Source organism: Xenopus laevis, chromosome 3L (assembly GCF_017654675.1).
Source record: "Xenopus laevis strain J_2021 chromosome 3L, Xenopus_laevis_v10.1, whole genome shotgun sequence".
NCBI classification, from domain to species: Eukaryota; Metazoa; Chordata; class Amphibia; order Anura; family Pipidae; genus Xenopus; species Xenopus laevis.
In genome coordinates, this window is record NC_054375.1 from 53,991,006 (window position 1) to 54,015,164 (window position 24,159).

The 24,159-nt window shown below is 39.7% G+C and overlaps 2 protein-coding genes across 4 annotated transcripts in view; one reads left to right on the top strand and one right to left on the bottom strand.

Moving 5' to 3' along the window:
- Window positions 1-3,611, top strand: part of hk2.L (hexokinase 2 L homeolog) — a 34,433-nt gene extending 30,822 nt beyond the window's left edge. For both annotated transcript variants that reach the window (NM_001097134.1, XM_018250515.1), the window contains 2 exons: window positions 1,073-1,306; window positions 3,170-3,611. In NM_001097134.1, coding sequence (NP_001090603.1) covers window positions 1,073-1,306; window positions 3,170-3,320 — 385 coding nt within the window. In that variant the 3' untranslated portion in view covers window positions 3,321-3,611. The remainder of the gene's footprint in view (window positions 1-1,072; window positions 1,307-3,169) is intronic.
- Window positions 3,612-6,059: 2,448 nt separating this feature from the next.
- Window positions 6,060-24,159, bottom strand: part of LOC108710982 (netrin receptor UNC5A) — a 189,971-nt gene continuing 171,871 nt past the window's right edge. For both annotated transcript variants that reach the window (XM_041586231.1, XM_041586232.1), the window contains 7 exons: window positions 23,706-23,793; window positions 22,390-22,558; window positions 16,569-16,802; window positions 11,930-12,079; window positions 11,675-11,839; window positions 10,090-10,268; window positions 6,060-7,368 (listed from right to left, as the gene is read on the bottom strand). In XM_041586231.1, the coding sequence (XP_041442165.1) occupies window positions 7,203-7,368; window positions 10,090-10,268; window positions 11,675-11,839; window positions 11,930-12,079; window positions 16,569-16,802; window positions 22,390-22,558; window positions 23,706-23,793 (1,151 nt within the window). In that variant the 3' untranslated portion in view covers window positions 6,060-7,202. The remainder of the gene's footprint in view (window positions 7,369-10,089; window positions 10,269-11,674; window positions 11,840-11,929; window positions 12,080-16,568; window positions 16,803-22,389; window positions 22,559-23,705; window positions 23,794-24,159) is intronic.

A 24,159-nucleotide genomic window follows, 5' to 3' on the forward strand; every position in this document is an offset into this window, starting at 1 on the left:
GTGTTGTGCACATTAAGTACAGTACTGAATTAATTATAAAATGAATTATAATTTCAACTGCATCCTCACTGGTATCTAAAATTGTGGCAAAAGCCTGTTGCATTTTCTAGCTGCCTCTTAGCACAGGAAGAATTACATATACCACAAATGCACTGATAGCACCACAAAAATAGCGTTTTTAGAACCCCTGCAGCGTGCCTGTTATTTAATACCTCCTGTGCTTAGTGACAAGACTCCAGCACATTTTCAGACACCAGTGGAGACGCAGCTAATCACACATGCCGATTCGTATTCCGAAGTCGCCCGAAGTTTCCTCGTGAGGCAACTTCGGGCGACCTCGGAAAACGAACCGCAGCGTGTGATTAGCTAGGTGACTTCGTAAAACGAACTGCCGCGTGTGATTAACACCGGCGTTTTTTCATTATAGCCGGCTCAGTCAGGGAATGCACTTGATTGATCGCCGCAAAAACGAGAGCATTAGTCGCCAGGCGACCAAATTTCCCCAAAACGCCCAGTGTGGACTTTCCCGTAAGCTGACGCAGATGACTCCCTGCATAGTGCCCTAAGGGCTAAAAAAAGTGTGTACACTTGTTAATGAAAAGAAACATTGCTTCATCTGGCTGCTTAAAGAAACAGTAACGGCCTAAAATGAAGGCATTTTAAAGTAATGAAAATATAATGTACTGTTGTGCTGGACTATTATAACGGACATGTTTGCTTCAGAAACTCTACAATAGTTTATATAAACAAGCTGCTGTGTAGCCATGGGGGCAGCCATTCAAAGATGAAAAAGTAGAAAAGGCACAGGTAACAGATAAGCTCTACGGTGTACTGTGTATCCTGTGCTTGAATGGCTGCCCCCATGGCTACACAGCAACTTGTTTATGAACTATAGTTTCTGAAGCAAATACACCAGTTTAACCAGTGCAGGGCAACAGTACATTATATAGCCATTTTTTAAACAACATCTTTTAATAGACTAAAAGTTAAGCATATGACAACTCTTGTGTATACAGTATATGGGGGTCTTCTGCCTGCAGTAGTGGTAAATTCTTCTTGTTTCCCTTTCCAGTGACACGCTGGGACTAGTACAGGTTAGATCTATCCTAACAGAGCTCGGCCTCCGCAGCACTTGTGATGACACAATGCTTGTGAAAGAGGTGTGCACTACTGTATCGAGGAGAGCGGCTCAGCTCTGTGCTGCTGGTGTTGCTGCTGTGGTGGAAAAGATGAGAGCGAACAGGGGGCTGGACCAGCTGAAAGTTACCGTAGGAGTGGATGGAACATTATACAAACTGCACCCGCAGTGAGTACAAAAATTGACTTTGTGGCAGAAGCACATAGTGTTTGTTTATTTCTTGTGATTAAAGGGGCTGTTCACCTTTGAGTCAACTTTTAGTATGATGTAGGGAGTGATATTCTGAGACAAATTGCAATTGGTTTTCATTATCTAGGGTATTTTGAGTTATTTAGCTTTTTATTCAGCAGCTCTCCAGTTTGCAATTTCAGCAATCTGGTCGCTAGGGTCCAGATTCCTCTAGCAACAATGAATTTATTTGAATAAGAGAGGGCCTGAAAAGAAAGATGAGTAATAAAAAGCAGCAATTACAATATATTTGTAGCGTTACAGAGCATATGTTTTTAAAAAGGGGTAAATGACCCCCATTTGAAAGGTGGAAAGAGTCAGAAGAAAAATGCAAATAATTAAAAAAAAAAAACCAATATAAATAACGAAGACCAATTGAAAAGTTGTTTAGAATTGGCCATTCTATAACATACTAAAACTAACTTAAAAGTGAACCACTCCTTTAAGTTGCAGTAGGATGGATGCAGTGCATGCTTAAAAATCAAGTAAGAATGATTTTCTCTCCATGGATTGAAGCCAAGTAAAAGCTCATTCATTGAACATGTGTTTTAATCTATTGCTTTTATAATAGCACTTATAGTGGGAGGAAAGGCTTTATCCTCGCTCTCCTTCTGAGCGGTCACGACTGAATTAATAATGCAAGTAGAGTTGTTGTGGGTGGAGATAGCTTGATAAAACTATTGTTTATTGTAATAATTCTTCTACATGTTTTGGCCAGAGGCCAGCATTGGCCCATAACAAGGGTGCAAATGTATGAAAACATTGGTGTATTGGCCAATGAACCATAGTTTCAAGAATATGTAGCACATCAAATAAGTGTTCATCCAAAATATTGCTCTAATTGACCACAAGGATGGCCTACCACATCTAGGACACAAATATTTTACTAAAATATGTTCCTAAGTGGCCTTCAGACTGGGCTCTTCAAGCTAAGTTTCTGAGCCCTGTAGGTGACCAGTTACTGGCCCTAATACTTTGACTTTCTTTTATATTTTTAGGATGCCACAGCTGCATTGTTATGCACTCCAGTGGCACAGTGCTTATAAAGAAATGTGTGGCAGGGGACTGTTGACTCGGTGTAGCAGAACTAATAAAATCCACAGACTGCAGGGTTGAACTTTATTCTTCACCCACTCTGCTCCTCCTCTTTCTCAATACTTCACCCAGTTCTAAGCTGCTAATGCATATTAAAATTAACATTTCACATTTTTACAGGGACCATTGAGTTAAAGTGAAATCTCTCTGTTATCCAACAGTTCTGGCCACTTGCTTGCCATCTGATACTGTTTTTGCATAAGAAGTCTTTCAAGCATGTACTTAGTATTGATTAAAACTTGCCAGCTTCCTGGATCCTAACAAAGCTGCACTGTACATTTAGCAAATAATATCAAGTAGATATTGGCTTTCCTCTGATATTTCTACATAAGAGAGGTTTTGCTTGCATTGTCTTTCTGCAAACTAGAGAAGATGCTTTTCTTTGTGTAAGAAAAAAAAAACTTCTGGAAGTTATAGATGCTTAAGTATGTGTAGGTCAGAGTTGTTTATTCTTTTTTACATGTGGTGTAGCAGGTTACTGACACACCTCATATATAGAAAAATAGACTAGAAAATATTTAAATGATCTCCTACAAAGAAGAAGAGAGCCATAAAATCTCCTTGAAGGGACCCATGCAGTCTGTGGGCTCCTCCTGGTTGGGGTAGATCATCCAGGATATTCCTTCTAATTGGTACTTTAATCACCACAACCTTTTATACTGTATATTAAAAAAGTTATAATTTCTGTGTGTTCTATTGCTACTGCAGCTTTGCGGGGGTGGTTCAAGAGACGGTGAAGATATTAGCCCCAAAGTGTGATGTGACATTTCTTCAGTCGGATGATGGTTCAGGGAGAGGGGCTGCACTGATTACAGCGGTGGCTTGTCGGATTGCTGGAGCTGAGGCACGTGCAGCTTAGGCCAAATTGGTCCCTTGGAATTATAGCCACAAACCTGAAGTCTGTAAGAAACACTGGTTCTCCTTTTTGAGTGTTATACTGAAAATCTCTTGGCCTTAGTTTTATGGGGGATGCAAGAGTACAGACTTTTTAGGATGATCTTGTGTTAACAGGTGAATGCACGGAGTATTAACCAAGACCAAAACTAAGAGTGGCCTGTTTGATATGTATTGTGTATGTAGAGCAAATAAGATGCTATATTTATTTCAAGGCATACAACAAAGTTTTGAAGAATAAATATTTTTTTCATGAGCTTGTGTTATTGTTGGTCTACTAAATGCAGTTTGTTTGAGTTTGTACAAGGACACAGTGGTGAGAACGAACATAAATCCATGTCGGGGCATATTGCCTGAATGGTATCAAGTCATGTGTTTGTCCCAGTGTGACCAGGACAAAACTACATGAAGCACAGCAAGATGGCTTGGTTGGCAGAACACTAAGGAGTATTTTAAAATTAGTGTGCACCTTTTTTTAATTTTTTTTTAAAATTTCCTTTTTATATTTTTTTTTGTATGTTGGAGTATTTTCAGAAACTCCATTTGGGCTTCACTTTATCGGGCTTTTTTGAATTTTCTATTCTCTCCTGCTTTTCAGCAAAGCCATCTTGTTGCTAGGATAAATGCAGCAGCAGTCAGAAGAGGGACTGATTCTCATCTATTCTATTTAAGTTTGTTCCTATTCATACGTTTATTATGACATTCAAAACATGCCCGGTAGCCTAGCAACCAGATAGCAGTTTAAGTTCTAAAATGGAGAGCTGTAAAACAAGGGAATTCATAGAAAACATTTTTTTTTTCTGCCAGGTAAATGCAAATTCTTTAAACAGTTGAGCTCGTTCCACAGCCAGTTGCCGTTGTCTTATTCAACCTACGCAAATGCAAAGAAACCATACATGAGTTATGTCTGCAATGTCTCCATCAATCCACAACAAGGTGTATAGTTAAAGGTCAGCTAAACTCACACACTCTCTTTCTGAGTTCTCCTGCACAAAGACCCTTTCTAGGCTTATTACTGTCAGTAGGTAAAACTCCATAGGACTCCAGACCTAAATACGCACAGTGGGGTTGCCAACGCATCACATTTCCATATCTGATTGTTCAACCTGAAACGTGTTAATTGAAAGCTATATCAGGCTTCCAGAGTGCATGCTGCTTGTCAGTGGAGCCTAAGGGCTCTTACTCATGAGCGTTTTTACCTGCGCTCCCCTGCGTTCTGTTTTTCGGCGTTCAGCCGCAGGGGAGCGCAGGAATAGACACATTTTATTTTTTCAAATGGGGCTGTACTCATACAGGCACATGTAGGAGCCGAACGCAGGAAAAATGCAGCATGTTGCGTCTCAACCTGCGTTCGGCGCCTACATGCGCCTGTGTGAGTACAGCCCCATTTGAAAAAATGAAATGCGGCTATTCCTGCGCTCCCCTGCGGCTGCACGGCGAAAAACGGAATGCAGGGGAGCGCAGGTAAAAACGCTCATGAGTAAGAGCCCTAATACTGGATGTGACATGGCCAAACATGATACCCACTAACCCTACTTTCCAGTTCAATAATTAGGGTCAGGTACAAGGGTCAACTCAGCATTTGAAGGCCAGGTAAGGGGGTCCCATAAAATATAACTGTATATGGTTGCACGGGGGAGTCAATGCTTAAAAATGAATAATATGAGTTTAGTTCTTCGAAGGTGTGCCCCAGTATACCCCAGTTTGATGTTGCTGGCTCAGCCACTCTAGACTGGAATTTCTCTCCTACTGATACTTGGTTGGGGCTCTACCATATATAGACCAGACTCCCTGGAAAATTGTTTCAAGAGAACGGCTGCTTTGGGCCATGGATTCTGTAATTTCCCTACATGTCTGCACAGGCCATTTAGTCTACAAGACTAAATGAGCAGATCATAGATTGCACGTCCAGCACTAGATTGTGGTATTACACCAAGGCATTATGTATTAAAGGCACTAAGTTTGCCAAGGAGCAGTGTCTAATAGCAACCAATAAGATGTTAGCATTTACTGGAAACCTGTTGAAAAGCAATCTGCCAATTGGTTGCTAACATCTTATTGGTTGCTATGGGTTACTGCTCCTGGGCAAACTTGGTGCCTTTTATTACATATGGGGGTACCTCTTAAAATCTCTCCTCCAAACCCCAACAGCTCTTAAAGTACATATCCGCAGTAGCCTAAGAAATTCATATTTGATCCTGCATGACTGTTTATCAAGCTTCATCGTTGGGATGGTGTGGTATTAATGTGAGGTCTGACTTGTATACTAATTAGTTATCCTACTGCCCCTGGAAATTGTGTTCATATACCTGTAACCTTGTGAGCTAAGGGGACACCACTGAATACAGGACCACAAAAAAATGAAGCTTTGAAGTTTAATGTCCTACCATACACTGCAAAAATGTGTAGCATTCGTCTCCTGTTGCCTTTTAATAAGGACAGATGGGCCCGTTGGTTGGGTCAAATCGCACACAATTCGTTCCACATTTAAAAGCTTCATGAAAAAATGTTTTTGAAGCAAACATTTGACTATATATTAAATTATATTGGGTCATTTTCAATGTGTTTGCAGACATTCAAGGATAGCAGATTTCTGCACAAAACGCTGCAAATATTTAAATAGGAAAAAAAAATTATTTAAAATTTTAGTCAAATGGTGCATTTTTATTTGTGCTGCCATGCTATTTAATAAACAAACACACAGTTTAGCAATATATATAATTTATTTACATTCAAGTCACCTAAAAGTACTATACACCTTCAGCGGAATGAACAGAATATATACATAAGGCCAAGTGTAAATACTTGAATGCACTTTAATACAGAATGTAGAAAAAAACACTGGTTATTACACACGGTTTTAATATCTCAAATAATTGGTCTTGGTCTCAAATTAAGAAAACACTTGTGCGCACACCTTCACAATCACGCGCACTCATTCGCTCACTCCTAGAGCAGGGAGTGGTCCTTATTTGCATATACAGCTGGCTTTAGGGAGTGAAAGGGCCAATAAAATGTGGCGTTTAAAACTTTTTATATCTATATATTATATATATATATATCCCTTGATATATGGTAAAGTAAAAAGTGACAGCGCACTTGCCCTTCCATGTCCTTATGGCTATTAAGTTAGGTGATATGTTCCAATGGGTTACAGTTGAACTACAATGCATCTTTCTTCACTAACTTGGTTTATGGGTGTTGGTTACAAATGAACAGCACAAACACTGGGTGGCACTGTCTCACCTTCACTTGACAAGGCAGCAAACAAGACATTTGATTTGGAACGACAAGTATATTTGAGGGCATTTTTCTTTTTTTCTGTTTGGATGCTGAAAACCAGCAATGTGTATTGATTTAATCCTGGAGCACAAAGAGTATAAATTGGCCGCTGCCTGCACAAAAGGGATGCAATGTACAATTGCTGGAGGCTTGATTAATTTCTTCCAAAAGGCTGTAATGTCATGTAGATCATATAGAGACAAAGGCTTTGAATTGCAGGTGTGACATTATGAGCACACTCCCTTGCCTTGCTTTAAGGTTGAGCATCATTACTGATTTCACTTATTTGGTTGCATACAAAACATGTCTTGCTCCCCGAAGATCTGGCTCTGCATAAAGGAGCTTAATGTCTCATTAATCCTTTAATTTGTTTAGGGATTCAGACATTAACAAACATATGAGAACATCATTCTAGATGTCCGGTGCCCCTTCCTCCTGCTGAGGTGGGGACATCCTAAGGTATAGAGTCCACATGCCTAAGCCTTTTAGTGGTAAATGTGGTCCCTGGCCAAGAAAGAGGCTGGACATGGGACCTGCTGGGAAAGAATGGGTGATAAATGCACCTTCAGCATTCAGCTTCTGACATCATGTATAAGAGAGAGTCTTGCTTGCCAATATCCGCTACAAGAGCTGCAAGTTGGGTCAGGTTTCCATTTGGAAAGTTCTGGGCCTCCCAAAAGTTCAGCAGGATGGCAGTTGGGCTTGACTTGGAAATGAAGAAACCCAAATGGCTGCAATAAAACAAAAACCCCACAATTAAGTACTTCAAAGTTTAAATAAATAACGATTACTGTCCTATTGTACACAATTAAGTTGATTTGGGTAGCAATTGAAGAATCTAGGCAGCACAAACCTCATTGCAAGTGAATTAATTGGTATCTTATATATCCTTCAACAATCATTCCAAATGTCAAACTCATTTCAAGATATACATGTTGGGCAACACTCCAATTAAAAGTTACAAAATAAAAACTTAATCAACTTTTAAGGAGGCTGAGAGAAAGCAATCAATGCAGAACTTGCTGCTAAGTGTTCTTTATTACACACAACATGTTTCAGGCCACGTGCCCTTTATCAAGTGTCACACTTGACAAAAGGGCACCTGTCCCCAAAACATGTTGTGTGTAATAAAGAACACTTAGCAGCAAGTTCTGCATTGATTGCTTTCTCTCAGCCTCCTAAAAAGTTGATTTAAGTTCCCACACCTGGAGCAGGGGTGCTTCACTGAGATCGAGAGCATAGCTACCATTCCCCAGTCATCTCTACATTTATCTTTTTTACAAAATAAAAACTGTTTGACACAGTTGTTCTTGGTGTAACATATTGGCATTGGAGAGAACATGTTCACCTCAGCAAAAAGAGGCAAATAAGCGATCTGCACTCCTGCCTTGTTACCAAGATGTTCGTACCCATTGGAAAGATCTAATTTCTAGACAACAGCACCAATGCAGTAGTGATACCAACATTTAGTAAGGTTTGTTAGATTTTGATGCACAGATGAATTTCTGTGACATGGAATAGGCAATAAATTGTTGTGCCAGGAGTACGAAAGGTTCTGTTTTTTTCCAGAAAGAATTTCCTTTGTGTATTTGCCCTTTTTTTCATCAGGTCTTATGAGTTCAGTTCTAAGGGTTCCTATAGATTGTCATGGAAACACTGTATATTGCATAACACATAAAAAATATATATGGAGGGGTGTACTCTGATCGCTGTAAACAACTGATCTGGGTGCTCAAGACCCAGATCCGAAGCACAGGGAGAAGTACAAAGAACAATATAGACTGGTTGACACTGGCCCGGACCCAAAATTTAAATAAAAAGCATCTTTAAAAGTAGTCCAGTTTACTTTACATTGTTACAAGATCACAACAGACAGGATTACATGTTTTGTGCCGCCGGCGACAACCTATGATTAAGTTCCCCTGGGTGGCAAGAAACACATAAAGGGCAGTTCAGTGTAAAAATTAAAGACAGGGTAAAAAGGTTGTGCAAAATAAAAAAATGTCTCTAATATAGTTAGTTAGCCAAAAATATAATTATAAAGGATGGAGTGACTGGATGTCTAAAAAAACAGGACACTACTTCCTGCTTTTTAGCTCTTTAACTCTGCCACTTGAAGAGGGGGCACATGGGAGATAACTGTTCAGTGAATTTGCAATTGATCCTTAGCATGCAGCTCAGATAACAACAATTAAAACCCATGTGCCCCCCCCAAGTCCCTGATTGGTTACTGCCTGGTAACCAATCAGTGGAAACCAAGAGAGCTGCAAAGCAGGAAGTAGTCTTCTGGCTATTACGTTAGACATCCAGTCACTCCAGCCTTTATACATTTCACTTTTTACTAAATATATTAGAAACACTTTTATTTTGCACAGCATATTTATTTATCCAGTTTTATTTTTATCCTGAATAATACCTTTAAGGCTGCCCTTTGTGTTATTGTTGGGACTTCTTTTTAACAACAAACTGCTTTTTGTTGCAACTTTGGGTCCAGACCAGTGACACACTGTCTATACTGTTCCTTAAACAGTGTATTTTGGAATATTGGACATTGCTAATGATATTCTGTTTTGTCCTGTACATAAAGATGCTCATAAATGGCTTTGTACCATAGTTTTTACTGTCTTGTGGATCATTTCAGCTGGAACCTCAGTTTGCGCACCTGGGAATATTCCTAAATTGTATAAGAAACAGTCCAGTATGTGATAAAATTAAAGGAAGAGTAACACCTGATATGAAAAGTATTAATAGTACTTGGTCGCTTTTATCTTGTGCATGCTTTTTTTATAGGGGTAGGTCTCATAATATTCACCTTTCAATTCTGCCTCTTTCTATATGTTACCAGCAGATTCATTCTGAAAATGCATTTTTCATATGTTGTAAGATATGTGTTGGGGGAAAGGGTAAAAGAGATAGTTATGACTAGGCAAGAGTCCTCCACTGTTCTACTAGGTGTACCTATGGAGACTTCAGTTAGATTACCAAGGCCTATTGACATACCTAACAGTGAATGTTGCAGGTGTCAGGGCCGGGGCACTTAGATTATCAGTAGGGAAACACTGAGCTGTAGTCACCATTTTGGCATAGACAGGTAGTCAAAAAGGAGAGTGAAAATGGGTAAGTATGCAGTCATGCCAAGTTTTTGTACCGTTTCCCACATATACAATGAATATTGGAGGTTCAGCCAAGGGAAAAGCTCTAGAGCATGTAGATGAAATGCCAGAGGCCAGAGACCTATTTCTACCCTGGAGTTTGAGTTGTAGGAAAATGTAAGGAAGTCAACTCAACCTCATGGGTCCTATTTAACAACAAAAGCAATGTAATCATTGCATTTATATTTGGGAATATTATGCCGACAGTTTAAAACAACCAAGCATGTGGCGGAGTATATGGAGACGTATATATTTTCTATTGAACAGTAAGAAATAAAACTCCATTTGCAGTTTTGCTACCTGTCCAGATTTAGTTTCTGGGCTAATATTCTCCAGTCTGCGCCATGAGAGGACGGTTCATCTAAGCTTGTTATTATCTTTTGCCGCATCAGAAAGGGAATCTTGAAAGCGCTGGGTCCCACCAATGCTGCCGCTTCTTTCTCTCCTTCTTCCAAGATGATTTCTGACGGCCGATGTTCCTGCAACAATCAAACTGATTTATTTAACTACTGTCTTTAAAATAAAGGGGCAGTAGAGCAGAAATGGTTTCCCCAGATGTGTCAAGCAGACCCATTCTTACAGAGGTCTTTTGTCTATAAAATACCTTTGGTAAAGGTACAAATTAAATATAGAATGCATAGTAACTAGTAGGCACTTCTAGTATTCCCATGTAGCACCTTGTTTATTTTTATAGACATAAAAAAGCTGCTTTGTCTTTAAAGAAATCCACCCTAGGAAAACAAGTCTTCACACCAGCCCTACAGCAAGCAGTAACCTTTGTTCCCTGTGTCCAACAAACCTGACTCCAGCTGTAGTTTTGATATCTTTGTAAGTAGTACACTCTAGAAATATTGGTATTTGAAACAGGCACTGCTTTCTGAGTATAGCATTCCAAATGTGATGGATGAAAGGGTTGTCCGTATCTAACATGCTAAAGGAAAATGGCAATCCCTTGCAGAAGAATAAATGCTATTCTCTTTATATTGTTTGTATATGACCCGCATTGTGGCTGCAGGTAAGCTATGGATGTTACAGAGAGCAAGAGTAAGAAATAGTGGCAAGCTTTTGTTATGGTGCATACATAAAAACAAGTGAATATGGGGTAGAAGGTGTAAACACCAAATAGCTGGAAGAGGGTAATTTGGTCTGACTGGTCTATGTGGCTTTATTGCTATTTTGGTCCTTTTATTCTTAAAGGGATACTGTCATGGGGAAAAAAAATATTTTCAAAATGAATCAGTGCTGCTCCAGTAGAATTCTGCACTGAAATCCATTTCACAGATTTTTTTATATTCAATTTTGAAATCTGACATGGGGCTAGACATATTGTCAATTTCCCAGCTGCCCCAAGTCATGTGACTTGTGCTCTGATAAACTTTCAATCACTCTTTACTGCTGTACTGCAAGTTGGAGTGATATCACCCCCCTCCCTTCCCCCCCCCCCAGCAGCCAAACAAAAGAACAATGGGAAGGTAACCAGATAGCAGCTCCCTAACACAAGATAACAGCTGCCTGGTAGATCTAAGAACAACACTCAATAGTAAAAACCCATGTCTCACTGAGACACATTCAGTTACATTGAGAAGGAAAAACAGCAGCCTGCCAGAAAGCATTTCTCTCCTAAAGTGCAGGCACAAGTCACATGACATGGGGCAGCTGGGAAATTGGCAAAATGTCTAGCCCCATGTTCGATTTCAAAATTGAATATAAAAAAATCTGTTTGCTCCTTTGAGAAATGGATTTCAATGCAGAATTCTGCTGGAGCGGCACTATTAACTGATTCATTTTGAAAAAAAATTTTTTTCTCATGACAGTATCCCTTTAATGAAACTGCTGTTTACCATGCAGTAAGTGTAGCAATGAAAGAGTTAACAGGCCATCTCACCTTACTAAGGTTGACATTGATATTGAAGCTTTGGCCATCTCCTTCCACTTGCCACATCCAGATCCTGCAGGAGAGCTCCCAAGTGCTGAGACTGAAGCGCTCCAGTGTGAAGGTGCAGTGAAGGTTCTGATGCAACCCGTTCCAGATATGATAGAATGGGATTTCCTGCAAAGGGCAATGGTAGAGGTGAAGAACAAAAGGAACAAAGGGTAGCAGCAAAGAAATTGAGGGGATGTTGGATTGATTTCCTCATACCTGGTAGCTGGCCAGGAGTTTGCTTTTCCACTCAGTGCTGTGCATATCATGTACAGAAAGGCGTAGGTTGTGGTAACTGTCTTTAAAATGCAACAGGCGTGGCTCGTCCATCAGTTTCCCTCCCTGCTGCTTTTCATGATGGATTACTTCCTGCAGAACATACAGGAACAGTCTGGAGTTTAATAAAATATAAATAAGTCCACCTGTTTACTGCCAGACTGTTGCTGTTCCCTTGGAGAAAGAAATGGCCTAAATGCCCATGTAACAAGCAGCACCTGCAAACCAGCTCATACACAACATTTATATACATTTTCAGTTTTGTGCCTGGGATTGTGTATTTGTCTATGATCCTACACAGGTTTATGTATAACATGGAATGCGGGTGACCCCTCATCTTTGCAACCCTGCCCTCCTCTGGGGCACCATTCTCTGGCTGGGCACAGCTGGCTGCCTTTCCACTTCATTGCCTGGTACTCTCGCTTTCTTACACATCTGATGAACTTTGTTCTTGTCAAAGCTTTGTACAAGGAGCCATAGACACGTGCTGTTGGCTGAGAGGATGTTGTAACTGAATGCCTGTGCTAAGTGGTTTCTTACTTCAGCCATAAACAATGAAGGCAAGGAAAATAAAGATTAATGTTAATTCTCTTTTCTGAGAAGAAAGAATGATGATTCCTTTTCATTGCTGCTGAAGTGCAGTTTGCCATGATTGCTTTGCCACGTTCATTACCTGAATGTGTATTGTAAAAGCTGGCATGCTTCTTATGCGTGCCAAGTACAGATTTACTTTATTGTTATCACATCTTTCCCAGGTGCTCTTTTACAGTCACTGATATCACACAGCTATCTAAACGTATAACCCCTTCATCTTGGCTTTCTGTTTTAGGCTTGTAATACCAGGCTTTTGTTTAAACATCTCTCTATGAACTTCAGAGACAGCAACCATAGAGTTAAATGACTATACGGGAAGCACATGCACAGTGTTACTGATCTTCAATGACAACAGAAGCCTAAAACTGCTAATATCCTAGGGATCTTAAAATACAGAGGATCTCTGTATGAGAAATAAATTCATTTTGGGTTTAGACCTTGTAATACCTATGATCCTTGTGTATTAAAGGTGCATTGAGGCAATTTTGAAGCATTCTCAAAGTGGAAATTAGAAAATTACTTTTTTAAGTTCCATGCTTGACTCTGATTCGTCTATCCCAGTCTCCCATAAGATATAGGCATGTTTTATCCAGCAGGGTGCTTTACTAAAGTAAAGCCTTGTTGACAGCCATCAAAGAGGTGTAGGGGCAAATTCACTGACCTGCGGAGTTGCGCAAGCACAGGCTTCGCCGCACTTCGCCAGGCGAAGTTTCATCAGGACGCCACTAATTCACTAAAATCGGAAGTTGCGCTCAGGGAGGCGAACGGTAGCGAAGTTGTGCTAGCGTTAATTCGTCAAGCAAAGTGAAGTTACGCTAGCGATGCCTAATTTGCATACGGCGCCAAGTTAAAGTTGAATGGATGTATATGTAGCAGCAAATACATTACACTACACAAGCCTGGGAAAGCTTCATTAAATAAAAGAGTTGATATTTTGCCCTATACATGTGCCCACTGTATAGTTTAGGTGCCATATGTTAGGAAATGTAGGGGGGAAGGAGGGTGCCCCCAAATATAATTTACGATCTTTTTCAGCCTATCACCCTTAAAAAAGGAAAAGACGCCAGGGTTCTTTGGGACTTAGAAAAAATTTCAACTTTTTTTGAAGCAAGCCCTATCTACTCTATTGCACTTGGCCTGGTCTGAGGTCGTGAAGGCAAGTCTGTCGCAAGAGGTAACGTTCAGTAAAATGCGCAAGTTAGTGAATTAGCGTAGTTACGTCGTCCCTTTGCCATAGCGCAACTTCGTCTGGCTTAAGGGTGCGAAGTAGCGCTACAGTAGGTCCAATTCACTAGCGAATGTACGCCAGCACCCGTTAGTAAATCGGCGAAGTAATGAATTGAGGTCATGCTGGCGAATTTGCGCTAGCCGCTTTGTGCTTTAATGAATTTGCCCCATATAGTCTCTCTGCACTTTTGAATGGCAGCTACTTTCCTTTTTTTCATGTGCAGTCATTTGCCTGCATTACTTGGCTGAACAATACGAGTGAGAGCTCTTAAAAAAATGACAAGAGGGATGGGACTCATCTAATGTTTGAAACACACTGCAATCTCCAAAAGTGCCACTCTGCTGTTTTAACCTGTTAAATGACCAACATGGTAAGCAGTTGGATGGGGGTTGCTTTCCACAGAACAGATCTTTATGGCTGGGAATGTCCAAGATGTTGCCCACAATGATTCACAAATTCAGAGGCTGGCATTCACAAAGGTTGGACTACAATTGGATGTACAAAATAGGGGTGTGGAAGCACTCTAAAGGCTAAGTAATAGTATATTTAAGTATAACGGAAGTGCTAGTTTTAATGCACATTCCCTGGGCCCCTGTCTCAAAAGTAAGTTTACAAAACAGGGGTTTTTAGTTACAAAGTTATGATCATAAAGTTGAAAAGCCACCATACCACGTCAAGGTAAACCCCACATGGCGGTCCCTAACTTGTTTGCCTTTCGGCCATAGTATAAAAAGTCTTACTGCATAGTAGCATTCAGTGTAATCAGTGTCTGTTGAGCCTTGGTTTCAGTGAAAAGGATCTATCCTCCCCCGCCAGTATGCGGCTTTTAGGGGCCCAGGGAATGTGCATTAAAACTAGCACTTCCATTATACTTAAATATACTATTACTTAGCCTTTAGAGTGCTTCCACACCCCTATTTTGTACATTGTATTGTTGCCGGAAGCTGTGGCTGAGCTTCATGTGGTTTTTAATAGCACCCCATACCCCCCCTTAAACTAATGGGGCCCTATACTTTTAAAAATGGGCGTTGGTTGGACAATTCCTCTCCCTTAAAAACCGCAAGACTTTTTATACTATGACTTTTTTATACTATGACTTTTTAAAACCGTAAGACTTTTTATACTATGGCCGAAAGGCAAACAAGTTAGGGACCGCCATGTGGGGTTTACCTTGACGTGGTATGGTGGCTTTTCAACTTTATGATCATAACTTTGTAACTAAAAACCCCTGTTTTGTAAACTTACTTTTGACACAGAGGCCCAGGGAATGTGCATTAAAACTAGCACTTTCATTATACTTAAATATACTATTACTTAGCCTTTAGAGTGCTTCCACACCCCTATTTTGTACATCCAATTGTAGTCCAACCTTTGTGAATGCCAGCCTCTGAATTTGTGAATCATTGTGGGCAACATCTTGGACATTCCCAGCCATAAAGATCTGTTCTGTGGAAAGCAACCCCCATCCAGCTGCTTACCATGTTGGTCATTTAACAGGTTAAAACAGCAGACTGGCACTTTTGGAGATTGCCTTTAGAGTGCTTCCACACCCCTATTTTGAATCCCAGATGGGGAGGGGGGGGTTGTTCATTAGTTACCCTATCATCTTGGCAGCATAACAGATCAAAGAATTATTCATTTAGTTAAACCTTCTCCATGAAAGTGTAGTCTGCTCCTAAAGAAATAGAACTGTCTTTGGTATTGTGGAATGTTGTGTATCCCCAACGAGAGTTTGTGCAAAAATGCTATAGTGGCACTGGGTCTCGAGGATTTTCTATATGGCCACTTGTACTGCAATGTAGACCAGGATGAACGGCGTTTGTGTGCAAAAGGAGCAGATATTTATTATTATTAATAGTTCAATAGCAAGGTGGCTGTCATGGCTGTGTCTCATGGGCTATGTTTAGGCCAAAAATGGCACTTGAGACCATGATACCCTGCCCCAAGGTCAGATGGTTCAGCAGCCAAATACTTTCCAAAATGTAACAAGTAACAATGCAATTCAACATGCCACCATCCAATTCACTCCAGACTTGATTGCTACAGTATATTATTTAAACAGTGAAGGCTGACCAATAATCTCCAGGAACAGTGGTTAGTTGGAGCGGTTAGTAATGGAGCCGTGTAGTAAATATCAGGGGCCCTGGGACCTCAAAAATAAAGGAAATGCAGAAGTAATGAATTGCAAGGGCACGTTTGTGATGTTCTGCTGCTGCTCTAGGGATTATAATGTATCACTGGGCCACTGGGACAAGGGGTGAAGCCTGGCACTATTATTAAGTTGGTGATAGCTAAATGCACCACAATTCTGCAAGCCTATTAATACTCACACTTGTATATGCAGCTATGTACTGAAGGTTTACTTTGACTGGCTCGAGCACAGGACAGAGGGGCATTATCTAATGGTGGTATTTGCATGGACAGATGCAAGAACAGTAGGTTTTAATTAGTGGTGCTCTATTATGAACTACTCAGAATGATCACAGAGTTCTAATGGCATGTGGATACATTTGAATAATGACATTCTACTCGTGCAGTTTTCATGTTCGGTTTATATTTTAGCTTGTTGCTGTGTTCTCATTTTCTGGTGTAGCAAACAAACATATGGATTGTTGTATTTTCAGTTCACCAAAAAGTCAGTGAGTGAATCTTCCCTTTGCATTTCCCTCTGCAGTGCATTTCTTTCTCTCTCGAGCAACTGCATTAGGGATATGTTCTCTGAATTTACCCAGCATCAGCAGTTTTAATTTATGGTCTTACCTTTATGGCATCCTGTGTGTCGTTGATGCAATACACTCTCATGCTGTACTCCAGAGTTGTGCAGCAAGGTGGGGCAAAGAGCAGCAGTTTCAGGCGCTTTGTGGCCGACATGCTGAGCGACTCTCCTACCAGAGCAAAGCGTCCCAGCTGTTCAGTGAATAGGTAACATCTGCAGGATTCCATGTGACAATAATAGAAGTGTGATGGGCTTCCTCCATCAAGCTGCAAGACATCCTGTAACAGCAAAGTCACACACAGAGCAAATGAAGACCCCTACTGAAACTCAATACCCTGTATCTGCAGCTGACTGCACAAGTAATACAAACTGGGATCTTAAATCTCTGTGGAATAAATAATAATGACCTGGTGACTTCCATAAACGCTTAGCTCCAATATACAATGCGGAATTAAATCAAACGTTATCAGTGGAAATCAAAATGTGTAGTTAATCTAGTGTATTGGAACCTGACAAGAAGTGCCATTTGGTACCCTGCATAATGTAAATGCATCAAATCATATATCAGCAATTTAGATGCTAATTAAAGAAACATTGGTCTGATAAGAAACATTGGTCTGATAATACATATATTTCCATCTAAGGGAAATGTTTATTAAACAGTCTATGCTGCAAGAAACCTTTTATTTGGCAGAGGAAACAGTATTTTTGGAGCAAAAGCCTTTTATTAAGAGTAAACCGATTGAGCAATATGCCGCAAAAAATGCCATAGAAAATAATTGAGAATGGTGGAATTTCACACTACCAGACAGTAGTGGGCTGTGTTTCAGTCCTTGCTTCACGAGTGCCCCACGAGTTTTAGGCTGGCAGTCCTATAACACATCCAGTTAAAGGAACAGTAACACCAAAAAATAAAAACATTTTAAAGTAATTCAAATATAATGTACTGTTACTATGCACTGGGAAAGTTATGTTTATGCTTTGGAAAGACAACTATAGTTTATGTAAATAGGCTATTGTGTAGCCATGGAGGCAGCCATTTAAAGTAAAAAAAAAAAAAGTAGAAAAGGCACAGGCTACTTAGCAGATAAGCTCTGTAATAGAATACAATGGAATTCTACATAGTGAATCTGGTATCTGCTGTTTAACCTGTGCTTTTAATGACTGCCCCATGGCTAAACAGCAGCTTGTTTAAATAATATACAGCTTTTTAAAGCAAACACACCAGTTGCACCAGTGCATTGAAGAGTACATTATATTTTATTTTAATATGCTATAGAAGCAACTTTTCAATTGGTCTTCATTTTTTCTTTTTCATAGTTTTTGAATTATTTGCCTTTTTCTTCTGACTCTTTCCAGCTTTCAAATGGGGGTCACTGACCCCGTGTAAAAAAAACCAGATGCTCTATAAGGCTATAAATGTATTGTTATTGCTACTTTTTATTACTCATCTTTCTTTCAGGCCTCTCCTATTCATATTCCAGTCTCTTATTCAAAATAAATGCATGGTCGCTATGGTAAATTAGACACGAGCAACCGGATTGCTAAAGCTGCAAACTGCAGAATAAAAAATTAAAATAATTCAAAAACCACAAATAATAAAAACCAATTGCAAATTATCTCAGAATATCACCCTCCGTCATACTAAGAGTTAATTCAGAGGTAAACAACACCTTAATTAAATTTAAAACACAATAGGGGGAATGTAATTCGTCGCAAAGAGAAAAACAATCGCACCAATAAGAATAAAAATCCACATCTCGCAATGTAATATTGTTCCTCAAACTGTGCGAATTTTAATTGCACACTCTTAACAAGTGCTTGAAGGTCTCGTAGTCTTATGGAGCAAACGTAACTACTGTTTCAGTAAGGAGTTTTATTACATTTACTGTGCACTGGCGCAAACTATAAAATTTGCAAATGGTCTTTCACTGTCGAAATGGTTCGCAAAAGCTATATTAAATTCGCGCAAAGCAATTTTTTTTTGTGCAAAGGCAGAACTTTTCGCATTCCAATACATTCGCCCGTTTCATTTTTTGGTGTTACTGTTCCTTTAACATGTCACAACAACTTTGACCCCCCTTTGTTACCCCGAGGCCACACTATTCCTTGCCAGGCCCGGACTGGCAATCTGTTGGTTCTGGCAAATGCCAGAGGGGCTGCTAGAAGGTCCCATAGAAAGTCAGTATTTAGTGGGCTGGTGGGCCTCTGTGTACCTGAAATGCCAGGGCCTATTTTAATTCTCAGTCCGGACCTGTTCCTTGCATATAGCTCATGTTTTGATATCACACCATAGAACTTCAAAACAAACAGTTTAAAATGTTTAAACTGCGCACAAAGCATTCCCAGTACAGTTGCTATAAATGCTTTAGAATAGAATTAACTGTTGGTAGAGGGGAGGAGATGCAGAAATGCTTGGCCCCCTTGACAGTGGGTAGTAAAACAGCAGTCCAAGGGGTGCAGATTGGACCTCCCTGACACAAACAAAAAAAAGTAACATCCACTAATATTACACAGTGTATCAGCTTGCAACTTAAATGAACTCCACAGAAAGTACACAAAATCCTAACATTGACCCTATTGCCAATATCATTTTATACTATGACAGCCACGTGAACTGCCAAGTGCAATCAAACGACAGTATATGTTCAGCCTGTAGTGTGATATAGGGAAAAATAAAAGCCAATCTAACCTTAGCCCGCAGCCTGATATTTATTAAGGGGAAGAAAAATCATCATAGCATTATAAATCTGTAGTGAAGCAGCTTGCGTTTCAACACCCAAGGTACCCAACATTCAGGTGATTCATAGTCCAATGTATTAACCAATGTTCTGTGCAGTATATACAATTAGCAGGAGACTTATGCTGTTATTTCAAAGTTTTCCATCATCCTACAACCTCAAGCTACCTAACTTTTTATCAACTGAAAGACCACACATCGTGACTCTGAGACTTAATATTTTGAACCTGACTTGCCAAAGGGACAAGTATCACAATGATCTACAACTTGCAGGCATTAGGACACAGCTACTGCTAACCACAAAAACCCAACACTACCCTTAAAGGAACAGTTCAGTGTAAAGATAAAACTGGGTAAATAGATAGGCTTTGCAAAATAAAACATAGTTCTAATATAGTTAGATAGGCAAAAATGTAATATATAAAGGCTGGAGTGATCAGATGTCTAACATAATAGCCAGAACACTACTTCCTGCTTTTCAGCTCTCTATCTCTGAGTTAGTCAGTGACTTTAATGGAGGCACATGGGACATAACTGTTCAGAGATCCCTAGCATGCAGGTCAGATTTAAAATTAAACAGTTGTGACCCATGTGCCCTCCCCCTCAAGTCACTGATTGGTTACTGCCTGTTAACCAATCAGTGGAAACCAAGAGATCTGCAAAAACAGATTGGCTATCATGTTAGACATCCAAAAAGTTGGGAGGTATACTGGCTAGCATGTGCTTCATTAGTTCTCCGAGGGGGAGGGGGCCCCCAAACTCTAGTTACGACACTGGTTGCTGGTAGATAATTAGACCTGTAGCAAAGTCACACATTAAAAGGATGACTGCACACTGCTTTGATAAAACAGAGGGTTAAATATTCAATTTAAATGTGCTTGCATGTAAGTGCCGCAGGGCAGGCACTTGAGGGAATTCCTAGGTGAATATATCATAGGAGGAAACCAATTACTGAGGGAATGTATAAGAAAATGATTAGAAAGGAGTTCCCAAATGTTACTTTTTTATCTATACATATTTTGGATCAGTAACTCAGATCAGGCAACTGAAGCTTTAGAGAGGATTAGACAAGAAGGATCTGAGCTGCTTTTATGTTTTAATATTTTTATATAGATAACCACAGGTGAGGTGTATTACTACAAACTGAAATAATTGTGTTTTATTGGAGGTACCCAACTAAATAACTATCATATTACAGATATAGGATCTCTTATCCAGAAAGCTCCAAATGATGTCCATTTTGAGCAAATAATTCTAATTGTTTTAATGATTTACTTTTTTTTCCACTGTAATAATAATAATAATAAAACAACCATACCTTGATCCTAATTTAGACAGCATAATAATTACAGGGAGTAAAACAAATCCTATTTGTTTCATGTAATGTTTTAATGATTTGTAGTAGAGTGCTGTGTGAGTCTTAGTCATAGATCCCATACCTGTTATCCAGAATGCTGGGGACATGTTGTTTTCTGGATAAGGAGTCTTTCCATAATTTGGATCTCCATAATAAAAAATCTTTAAATTAATAATTAAACCTAATAGGATTGGCATGCCTTCTATAAGCATAAATTATATCTGAACTGGAATCCAGTACAAAATATTGTTTTATTATTACAGTGAAAAAGGACATTTTGTAAAAATTTCACTAAAATGGAGTCTATGGGAGATGGCCTTCCCGTAATTCGGAGCTTTCTGGATAACAAGTTTCCGGAATAATGTATCCCATACCTGTAGTATTATTGGAACATTCTTCCCACTAAGTTATGATGATAGACACTTAGGTGCAAATTCACTAAGCGCCGAAGCGCCGAACGCTAGCGTTAATTCGCTAGCGTTTGGCATTTTCGTTACTGCGCAAATTCACTAACGAACGCTGGCGTAGTTTCGCTAGTGTTACTTTGCACCCTTACGCCTGGCGAATTTTCGCTAGCGACGTAACTACGCAAATTCACGCAGTGTACCGAACGCTACCTTTTACGCTAGACTTCCTTCGCCACCTCAGACCAGGCGAAGCGCAATAGAGTAGATAGGGATTGCTTCAAAAACAGTCAAAATTTTTTCTAAGTCCCAAAAAACGCTGGCATGTTTTCTACATGATGGGGGATAGCCTGAAAAAGATCAAAAAAATTTTTGGGGCTCCCCTCCTTCCCCCCTACATTTCCTGACTCATGGCAACTTACCTATACAGTGGGCACATGTGTAGGGCAAAATAAAATTTTTATTTGATGTTTTGAAGGTTTTCTAGCCATTTGTAGTGCTGATACGTATTCCTCCATTGAAATTTGAATTTGGCGCCGTATGCAAATTAGCCTTCGCTAGCGTAACTTCGATTTACATAGCGAATCAACTTCGCAATCTTACGCTATCCCTGTGCACAACTTCGGATTTTAGTGAATTTGCGGAGCGCTGGTGAAACTACGCCTGGCGAAGTGTGGGGAAGTGCGGTGAAGCGCGGCGAAGTTGCGCCTGGCGAAACTACGATTGTTAGTGAATTTGCCCCTTACACTGTGGTGAAGCATATGTAACCAAGAAACTCAAAGGAAAAATATATACATTCCTATACTGAAACACACAAGGGGTTGATTTATATTGTGTGGAGTGTGCAAATCAGAAAAATACAGGTGGTGGTCAGCATACAGACTAGAGAGTGCCACCTCTAGATCTATTCTAATACAGTCTATATTACAACAGAGACATCATGCCTAAGTACAATGGTGTCTCACAATATCCATAATGTTTAAGGCAAAAGAATAATGAAGGTTCTGCTGTTATTTTATTCAGTTTGTTTCATTGCTGGAGCAGTTTTGTTTTGCACTTAATAGAGCTATAAATTATGATGCACAGTATTATTACACCCATAAATTAAAGGTTTGACAATGGTTGTTTATGTTTCTCTGCTTTTAGAATGTGAAAACACTGAGCACACAGCACTCTCTGCCAGTCCAATGAGGAAATGCAGATAGAACGACTGTGGGAAGCATATGTACTGCCTGCATATCCCTCTCATTTTTATTCATACTTGGAGGGATCAAAAAAGTTAAAAAATTAATGTTTTATATGTTCTTATATCATCGTTTCCATATATCATTGGCCTTGTGGATTATTGTTAGTGCATCAGTTACCTCCCAGCTTCCTTCACATGACTGCTTCTTCAGACGCACAGTCCAGTTCTCCAGGCTGGGTTCCACACAGTGATCCATTACCAGGATGACAGGCTGGGTGAGTAGGACTCCAGGGGGGCCACAGCTAATGATGGGGCCCAAGAGTGTCTGGCAGCCAGCTAGAGGTAACCTCAAGGAGGAAAGGAAGAGGATAAGAGAAAGATGTGAGATATGAAGGTGAAGAAGGGTAACGACTGAACATTTGTTTTGAATCAATTAACCAAATATATGCTTTCATACACAGGCTCTGAGTATTTACATCTTTGAGGCTGTAGGATATCTATTACCTGTGGCCTACAGTACCTGAATTCCATACAAAGGTATTGATTATAGTTTTGTGCTGTAATAGACTTGTTTTTGAGCCAGGTGCAGCCACCAATACTTGCAGTTTTACTGGCATCATAGTCAAAACATATGAATGGGGTCCTTCACTTTTTAGGTAACTTTTAGCATGTTATGGAATGCCTTATTTTAAGCAAATATATATATTTTTTTAATAACTTTTAATTCTTCTCTTTCCGGCTTTCAAATGTTGGTCACTGACCCCATCTAAAATACAAATGCTTTATAAGGCTGCAACTGTATTATAATGAATACTTTTTTAATACTCATCTTTCTATTCATGGCCTCTCATATTCCAGTCTTTTATTCAACTCAGTGCATGGTTGTTAGGGTAATTTGGAACCTAGCAACCAGATGGCTGAAACTGCAAACCGGAAAGCTGCTGAATAATGAATTATTTAATAAATTAATAAATTGTTGTGGGTAAAACACGCTATGGGTCATTCATAAAGTTTGAGCAGCTCATATTTGTCAGCAAATTGTTGTTTTGGCCAAGTTTTTTCCTGTAAGCTGAAATATTGCACTGCGAATTTGCATTGCACACCAATATTCGCAAATGGCTAGCAAATGACATGGGTGTTTGCGTGAGTGTGGTCACTGTGCGAGGTTCTTGTGGGTGAAAATAACCGTGACAGTATTTGCAATTTGCAAAACTGAAAACTGTTTCGCAAATATTTTCTCCCCAAGTCGTGCCATAACTCAAATGCAGAAATATTGACAATTTACGAATATGCCTTATTTAACAAGCTCTTATGGACAGATACTATTTCGCAATTCTGTTTGCACATTAAATACACCACTTTTATCCAGCTTTATAAATATAACCATGAGCAGGACAAATATGTTCTTTGTGTGAACCATTCTGTGAGTTAATTTTCTAAATAAGCCCCACAGTATGTGACGCAAGCCTTAAAACCTCTAACATTGGCACCTACCTCACATCCTCTTGTTTGTGCAAGGTAAGGTAGATTTCATAGATCTTTCCCCGGGGAATTGCATCGGGAGGTATGAGCAGACTTAGGCCTAGAATAGATTGAAAGAAATATAAAAACACAGTACACCTAATCTGTTCCTTTTTGATTCACTTCTAGAACTGCCAGAACACCTTAATATGGAGGACTGACATTTGCGTCAGTCCAGAACTGATATGTTTTCTACGTCTGAAATTAGAGGCAAGTCTATTTGCAATATTATTTAGGCAATTGCAGTGAAAGAGGAGATGGATTTTGCATCCCACCTGTGTGTGGGATGAATCTGAACCAGAAAAAATATTTTTATCAGGCTGTGGCCCAAGTGATGAAGGCATGATAAGTCGGCTGAGGTCAGAGTTGGAAGATTGAGGGTTAAGGTCAGACACTATTTGTCAACTTGTGAGTCACTAATGGATTT